Raw genomic sequence first — 9,090 nt, forward strand, 5'->3', positions numbered from 1 at the left:
GTGTATTTGCGTGTGCGCATTTGCGTGTGCGCCTAGTAGTTTGAGAAAGAGTATAGAGTACAAGCAACTTAATTAATGAGGTGAATAAAGGGATTCTGATATGTCTGGTGTGTGTGTGTGTGTGTGTGTGTGTGTGTGTGTGTGTGTGAGATGCAAGATATGTGTGCTCCAGTTTGGGAAGGTCATAGCAGATGTTTCCCATACTGATGAGAGAGTGGTTTGGATTATAAGGGTTTAAAGGATAAGTCTGGTGATATGCTATATTTTCTTCTTTGTCAACAAATCCCATGAAAAGAATAAAAAACCAACAATTCAATTATTAATAATTTTTTTTATTATGTACACCTGTGCGTTTAATACTTTGGCATGTGAAAAATGTCTTTGTGCAAAATAAGGTTGTGAAATGTTGCGCACCAAACCAGATCGGCATGGTGAGAGCACGAGATGGATGTGGTTTCCACTCCTTTTCCATTTGGCACACAAAACAGCACAAGCCGTAGTATCCACAGCTCTGTACGACGCCTAAACAAATTATCACGTGTACCAACAACATCGAAACAATACAGAGAAATAACCCCATTTCGCATGACTTATTATTGAGGAGGAATGCAAATGGAAAAAATGTCTGTCAACACTTTAAAAAGCTGCCGTTTGCACTCCATTTTCATGGTTTTCCCCACCCTTGCTGCTACGTGGCAAGCATCACGCTGGCTAGTGATAATGGTGCAACAATTATCACAATTATCACCGACGAGGGTGAGGGAGCAGTCAATCGAGCCCAGTCGGTTCACACCCACATAGTCCTGAGATGAGGTTTAATCAGGCAAAACACATGTGTGGGCGGACTATCGCTGGGTTCAGACCATGATATTTTTGTCTGTTATGATGGTCACTGTGTCAGATAAGGCGATTATAGAGTCATAAAATCTTGCCGTGACTTGGCCGAGAGACATGACAGACTACACATTGGTCCACGGCGAGTCAAAGCTCGCCATTTTTCATGACACGCGTGATGTCATGTACAACAATGACCGACTAGCTGTACATTATCCCGCTTATTACTCGGCTACTTACTTAAGAAATCAATAATTTGGCACAAAAACGGTCCGCCAGAGTCCGACCTCAGAACTGCACTCGTAGCAACGGTCTGTTATACATAGCAACGGTCTGCTATAAAGAAATAAAAGACTGTAGAACGCTGTAATTGACCAATCAGAATCAAGTATTCAACAAAGCCGTGTAATAAAATCCTATATCATCCCATCCCTATCGTCCACTATGACACACTAGGCAGGATAAAACAATTGATTGACAAAGCCGTCGTCCAATGTCGTTCGCGAGCCGAGCCGGTGGCAGGGTTGATATTTTGTAGTCTGAACCAGGCATAAGGGTGTGTAGGGGCTTTAAAACACATCACTGTTGCTCTGCGTGACATGTTCCTTCATTATTATGAACATGGGCACTGTAGTTTATCTTGAATCAGTCTAATGTACACCGCTCTCACTAGAGCACCAAATGTCTATTTATCTGTCTCTGAAAATAGTCCCCAACAAATACACTATCAACTCTGGTTTGAGTAACATTTCCTAAAAACTACAGTATACTGCCTTTTTTAGAAATAAAACTAAATATTTGTGAGCAGTTTATAAGGTTAACATCTTAAGTAGGAATGAATGAGCTTGGGGCCGAGTGCCACTGACAGGCCAGAGATGTGGTTTTGGTGTTTTTCCATGGGATTTGTTGACAATACCAATTTAGAGTAACGCCAATCTGACCTTTTAGACTAAAAGATGTCTTTCCTTCCGCAGGCCGAGATAGTGAAGAGATTGAACGGGATCTGTGCACAAGTCCTCCCCTACCTGTCTCAGGAGGTAAGCACTCACACACTAGACACAGAGACGTCACTAACCCTCTGACCCTCAGCACTATTCCTTACATCCTGGAATGAGATCACCCTCATTCCCACCTCATTACCTCTCCACCTCCGTGACCCCCCCTCGCTCAGCATCCCTCCCTCCTCTTCTCTTCCCTCCTCCCGTCATTACTCATCACCCGCTTCCTTTCCAACTCACTTTCTCTTTATTCCTCCCTCCCCCACTCTCTCCTCTGCCATATTCAATCTGTCCTCCCAGTTTTCCCTCCCCCTCCCATTTTGACCTCCTCCTCCTTCCCTTTATCGCTCCCACCACCACCTCCTCCATCCCACTCCTCTTTTTCCCTTATACATGTGTGTTTGTGTGTGTCAGCGTAATAAATGGTTGTGTGATTCAGATAAGCCATGCTCTTATCTGCCCACCAGGGCGTTGACCTCCACCCATTACAGCACACCAGCCAACCATCCATTCACCGGTGTCACACAAGGCTTTTGTGTGTGTGTGTGTGTGTGTGTGTGCGTATGACTGGATGAATAGCTGAATGGCCGGAGGGGGGGATGCATCACCAGAGAGGGTTGTCGGGTCTCTGTTGGGACTATTGATATTGATCTAACCTCTCCACCTCTCTCCCCCCCCAAACTCTCCTCTCCTTGTTTCTGTCTCGCTTTTATTGTCTCCCTCACTTTCCTTCCCTCGTCTTCACCCCCTCCCCCCCCACCCTCACCCCTCCACCCCCACCCACCCCCATCCACCGTCTCCAGCACCAGCAGCAGGTCCTGGCAGCCATAGAGAGGGCCAAGCAGGTCACCCCCCCAGAGATGAACTCCATCATAAGGGTATGATGTTCCGGCCCCGCTTGAGGGCTAGAAAGCACAATTATTGATCATTATCACTAATTGTATTGTTTTCTTTAATGGCCTTCATTTATTGGGTGTGAAATATATTCAAATGAGTTGGAAAATTTAGGTTTTCCCTTCCTTTCAGCTATTATCATTAAGTTAGTGGTATTTGAATGCCCTCCTCCCTCCACTATATTCCACTATACGGCACAATTTAGCTCATTAGACTAGTAAGATTAGCCAGCTAGCTACAATACTGACTCAATATGGATGGGGCATTAGCCAGCTCGCTGTAATCCCTCATCTCTGTGGCTTTAATGTTAGCCAGCTACACTTTATCAATATAAGCCTTGTAGTAGCTAGCTTAGCTACTTCATCATTTTACCAGAGCTTTAGTATTAGCTAGCCGAGCCACTCCATCATTTTACTATGGGTCTAGTGTTGGCTAGCTTAGCCACTCCATCACTGTGATGCATGATTCAAAGAGGCGCCCTGCCTTTGTCTTTGTGTCTACTGCTGTAGATACAGAGGATACTGGTCTGCTTAGGCCTGTTTTTAGGACTGAACCTGCTCTCTTCAGCACAGGGAGCCTCACAATTTGGTCCATTTTTCTTTCTTTTCATAACCACTAATATCATACTTTATATACATGGTATATATAGTAGGGATGCAAAACTTAAATTGTAATAAAAAACAAACCGTTCAATGACGTACAAACCAAGCCGTGGACTTATTTGATGAGGTAGAAGAGGCAATTATCTGAACACAGTACCACTAGTGCTGTATATACCTAAAGGACACGGAGCGTTTGAGCTCTGGCTGTGAATGTAAAGCAGAGCTGTTGACTTTGTAGGTGTCGCCTGTGCAAACTAGGGCTGTTAGATATATTTTATGAGAAGTCAGTCAGGATTGTCATAAAATCAACCCACGGATGTGTCGTGACGTCGAGTGTGTGTACAACAGGGAGTGATGAAAAGGAACGGGCTTGGCAGTAACAATTTGTCTTTCTATGCGTTAAAATGACACATGTGCATCCCATGGTATCTTTCATGTGTTATTGTGGTGCATGTGTCCTCGGTATAAGGCAGTTTTTTTTTTTAATTTTTGAACAGAGTTCTCTCCTACTTGTTTTCTTGGGGCTATATAGATTGAAAATTGCATCCGTTATAAATAAGTTATGTGTGCTGCAGACTTTCCATCTCCTACCGAGCATGTATTTCAGCTATGATATGTGCCCTCCATCCATCCTTTTGTGCCTGAGCTATTAGCGCTGTGCCTCAGGGGTTATATATTAAACATCATTTGCGATGTATAATAGGTCTGTGCATTGCAGCTTTTGCATTTCCCTCTGTGTTTTGCAGTGATTTGTGTGTTGGTGTGTCGATCCTGCTGTGCCTAAGTTGTGTCTGGTTGTCTTCCATGTAGCAGCAGCTCCAGGCTCACCAGCTGTCTCAGCTCCAGGGCCTGGCCCTGCCCATGACCCCCCTGCCGCTGGGCCTGAGCCAGCCGTCCCTCCCCGCCGTCACCACCTCCTCCGGTCTCTTCTCCCTCTCCTCCCTGCTGGCCTCCCAAGCCCAGCTGGCCAAGGAGGAGAAAGCGTCACGCGAAGGAGTCGACAGCCACCGCGAGGAGGACGGCGACAAGTCCGATTAGGTGGTGTCCCCATTCAGCTCTGTTTTTGTCCAGAGACCTGAGCCCCCCTTGGCCTACAGCCTCTCCCCTGGTCTCCCTCTCTCTGGCCTTAGCTAACATGGGCTTCAATCCCATCAACACAGCTCCAGCTAACCAGCTCCCTTTACTGGGAGGGCTTTGGCACCTGCCCCTTATGTCAGACTAGTCCTGATCGCTTCATATTTACCACACATGGGTTGTTTCTTTATCCTCTCTTCAGAGTGTCTCCTGTGTCTTCAAATACTGTCTCTTTTTTTGAATGTGATTAAGCTTCAGTTATTTTATGTTTATTTTATTTTTTATCAGGACTGCTTTCTATTTCTGCTCCTTCCTACCTTCCTGTCGCTCTCTCGCTCTCTCTCTCTCTCTCAATTCTTATTCCTGTTTAGTTTCTGTTTTATTTTTCTCTTCCTCCCACTCTCACCCACCTCTCACCTCTGCTCTAAGCAGGTCCTTGTTACGCAGGTCTGATCTGTGACACTGAACGCACCGCGCTGTAGGTGTTAAAACAGGCTACACGTTAAACACAGGGATTCGTTGGCAAGCTGTTACACTTGTCAGACGCAACACAGGATTCCTACAAACTTCATTTTCCTAACAAAGAGGTCTGACACCGATCAGTAGTGTTGATATTTTTTTGGCAGTAGCAGATTGCATGCATTCATTCCAAGCTACAAGTTGGCTTTGAGTTTAAACGGTGGGTTGTTATGGATCAGCGAGGTGTTTCAATAGTGTTCCGGTTAAAGAGAGTAACATCCCACACACACACGTCCGAACCAAAAACTGCTGCTTTCAGAGCAGAATCGTTGTATTGAGAAGACATCTCCAGTTGACGAACTAGAGATTTTGTGTATAATCCTAAATTTATATTGAGAAAGGAAAAAGCACCTTCTTAGAGCAACCTTCACGCTGAGAGCTGTCAAGAGTAGATAACAAACCCACCTTAGTAAGTAATCCCCCCCCTACTTACGATCCTCGCCTGACCCTGTGAGGTAGATAAATCCAACCAGCACCTTAACTGAAAGGCAACATCTTCTTCAGTCGTTAAATGAACAGACATGCCGCTTGACTCCTGCACCTTCCTGCCACCTTTTGCATCTTTAATGTGCACTAATATTAGAGCAGGCACAGAGGGGAGAGAGTGTGCATGTTGTGTGTTTGACAGCAGAGGGCAGTGTGTGTCTTCCTCCTCTTCTGGGTTCAAAAAGCAGAACAAGGACAGGACAATGACAGAGTACAGGCTGCGTCACAACGGGGAATGGCTTAATAAAGTTAATATACAGAGACTAGACTGGTGACATTAATCTCTGCATGCGGTCAGTCCCAGTTTCTGTCATGATCCAGTTCTTGAGAAATGGGTCTGTTTTAAGGAACAATACAACTGGACCTGTGCTTTTGACCCCTCTGTGAATTCAGATTTAAATACTGTACATTTCGATTCACTATACATATACAGGTCTGTCACGTATCAGACTAACACTACACTATACAGGCAATTTAACACCTATGGGAAATCTCCATGACCTAACAAAATGATATCAGATCACACAGATGAAGCACAAGCGTCCTCTAAAGCTGCTCCGATGAGTAAAAAAACTCCCCCTCAGCCTCACAGGACCTGTTTTCAATTAGCTTGTCTGATTAGGCCTCTCGTCAGGTGGAAGTTGGCTGAAACTATGCCGGGAATAATGTGATGTCACCAAGCTCAAGAGAACTTTATAGCGCCCTCAGAAATTCCCACATTCCTGGAAGCCGGCTGGTTAACACGCGTAACATATAATCACAGCATCCGCAGATTGTGGAAGGAGATGCAGACGATCTGTTTGAAGTTTAAAAACACTTAAAGGTGCTCTATTTGATATGCAGAGCATTAACATAGCAGCAAACAACTATTTGCTATATAAAGATATAGAGGAGTAATGTCTACCTGAGCAGAGAATGAAGTCACTCTCTCTCTCTATCTGTGTGTTGTAATCCGAGCTTCTCCGTGCTTTGTTGACACAGCCGGGCCGACCATGCATGCTTTTAGTGCATGTTCGTGCATGTGAGCATGCCCCACTGGCTCGCTCACAGCTGCCGCTCTGCACTGCTCTCATACGGCGGTTACAACTGATCACACCGTCCCGACTGATGGCGGCGTCGCGGAAACGAAGCACCGACCCTCCGAATTCCCCCCCCCCCCCCAGGTTAGCACTGTTAGCTCTGTCACCATTGTTTTCACTGTTAGCACCGTTGGCTACGAGCCGTGTGGAGGCAATGGAAATTCTCCCAACATCGCATTAAGCACCTTTTAAATACTTAATGCTGAACTTTGGCTGATATGAGACATCCATGTTCGTTTTGCTCTCAGGCACTTCTGTATTATTAAGTCAGATATATCAGAGCTTTCAAAAAAATCTTCTCAGTCCTGATTACAATGTGGATGTTAATGTTAACACTCGGAAACTGTAACTCCCATATGACACGAACGCGGCATAACGGGAGCAGCGAAACCTCTAGAAGTGTGAGGGAGATCCTAAGAAGAGGTCTAATCAGGCAACATGTGTAAATACCTGTGTGGGTGGACTATAGGTGTGTGTGAGGGGCTTTAACGGGTCTAGTAGCAGGTAGAGTCGGGTGTTGTGTTAAAATATTCCAACCCGCCATCGTCAGCCCAACGCAAGGCGCTGCCGTTGTGTCAGCTGGGAGATCAGCGGTTCATCGTAGAACACACTTCTTTCAAACTCGACAGAAACAAAATAAAACTCACCAAAATAGTAATTTCTCCAACAATCACCAACTCTGGTTTGGTCGAAATGAACCCTTACTTTTAGAGGCTCTCGCTCTTCAGAGACGGACCGTTAAATTAACAAAATAAAATGACAAACATCGCCCCCCAAAAAAAACAACCGGCTTTGTACTCAGCCAATCGCCGATAGCTGATCCATTTGTCCAATCGCCCAACCCTAGTAGCAGGCCCCGTTAAATGTCTTTTTTTCAACAAGATGAGATGAAATTGAACATGTATCCCTCTTCAGGGTGTTTTGCAGAGATAGCCTCAGTGGTGATCGGACCCCTGACCTCGGCACCGTCGATCCACAGAGATCATTTGGCGGCGGCCTGTTTGTGAGTGTTAATTTGAAGACAGGCTGTGTATGACGTTGTTTTATACAAACCCCCCACACACACAGACACAGAAACACACACACACACACACACACACACACACACACACCCTTTCTTAGCCTCCTCTCTCTGATTTAATGGCTACACTGTGAGAATGAATTGATGCGAAGTGTGAAAATAAACAATCCTTTGGAAAAATTTGGAAAAACGCCACTCAGAACGATCGCTCGCTGGCATGACGGCGATAAAGCACATCTTATTGTTGAAGTCAAATTACAAATAGAATAAAAACCCTTCATGTGTCTAAAAGTTCAGTTACTGTCGGTGACATTGGTGGGATGACTCCTTCGATGATGCCCGTTGTTGTGTATGTATGTGAATACATGAACCAGGTGTGTATAAACAGCTGTACAGGTTTGATACACACACACCCACACAGATGAAATGCGTTGTTCTTTCTACAACTAAAGCTAACATGCTATTCTGCTTGTGCATTAAGCTCGCAGCACATCGTCCTCCCACACACTGTATGTGTCTAGCTACATACTGTACTCGTCGTAGTGATATGCAGAGCGTGTAGACAAAGCGACACACACACACACACACACACACACACACACACACACACACACACACATCAATGCATGTCTGCGGGGGAACCGAGATTGATTTCTTTCTAGTGGAGACATTTGTTTCAAAAGAATGTTTGGTCCAAACTTTCTGTGATCAATGCACTTGTTTTTTTTGTTTTTTTCCCTCTTCTTTGTTTTTAAATATTAATCGATATGAACTAGAACGAGAGTTACAAAGCTGACGTTATAAACATACAAATGAAATTCTATGTATTTGTTAAAGTAGTTGGAGGCGCTCGCCTCTGTATACAGTTATACATAGAAAGCTTTATGTGTATATAGCTGCATCTTTTCTTGTCTGTCCTGGATGATTCTTGTGCTATTGTGTTACAAAACTGATGTGACACCAGGGGGGAAACTGCAGTACGTTGACCTTTTGACCCCTTCCCTCTTCTCTGACGCCCCCTCCTTTCCCCTCTACTCCCCCCACCAGGTCCCTCCTTCCCAACTTTTTGCCCCCATAGCGTGAAGCATTGTAAGCGTTTTGAGCTTTGTAAAGGTCTTTTTTTAAATACTTATTTTGTGCATAATGTAAAACCTGAAAGTGTGTACTTTGGCAAAAAAAAAAAATGTTTTGTGTCTGGAATCATAGCTTCATTGAAACAAAAAAAAACTATAAAAACAAACATTTACTATAAATAATATGAAATGTTCTGCAGTAAGGAAGGACTTCTGGTGCCTTACAAATAAAGTCAATCAAATCATAAGAAACGTTCCTGCTCTTCTGTGACTCATTGAATGTCTCTGTGTGGATGATATTTAGAAAGTCTTTACTGTCACTGAATAACTAATCCAATTTCTATTTCTGTAACAGCGTTTCTTTTCTGTTTTAACACCTGTACACTTGTTTTAAGTCACTCTGGTGACTGCAGGCAGTATGGTGAACTTTATTAGGGTGACCGTCCAAGTTAAAGACCCTGATTAAAGGTGAGCACTGCTGACTCTGAATGTTTTAAATCATTACGTTTT

At 44.3% G+C, this 9,090-nt stretch overlaps 1 protein-coding gene across 2 annotated transcripts in view; it reads left to right on the plus strand.

The window, feature by feature from the left end:
• The window catches only part of tle5 (TLE family member 5, transcriptional modulator), a 52,937-nt gene extending 44,105 nt beyond the window's left edge, over positions 1 to 8,832 (plus strand). The window contains exons 5-8 of one of the 2 annotated variants that reach the window (XM_074635457.1): positions 1,809 to 1,871; positions 2,636 to 2,710; positions 4,139 to 6,631; positions 7,037 to 8,832. In XM_074635457.1, coding sequence (XP_074491558.1) covers positions 1,809 to 1,871; positions 2,636 to 2,710; positions 4,139 to 4,366 — 366 coding nt within the window. In that variant the 3' untranslated portion in view covers positions 4,367 to 6,631; positions 7,037 to 8,832. The remainder of the gene's footprint in view (positions 1 to 1,808; positions 1,872 to 2,635; positions 2,711 to 4,138; positions 6,632 to 7,036) is intronic. The other variant, XM_074635458.1, reaches the window with a different exon arrangement.
• Positions 8,833 to 9,090: the final 258 nt, after the last annotated feature.

This window comes from Sebastes fasciatus, chromosome 5, assembly GCF_043250625.1.
Source record: "Sebastes fasciatus isolate fSebFas1 chromosome 5, fSebFas1.pri, whole genome shotgun sequence".
NCBI classification, from domain to species: Eukaryota; Metazoa; Chordata; class Actinopteri; order Perciformes; family Sebastidae; genus Sebastes; species Sebastes fasciatus.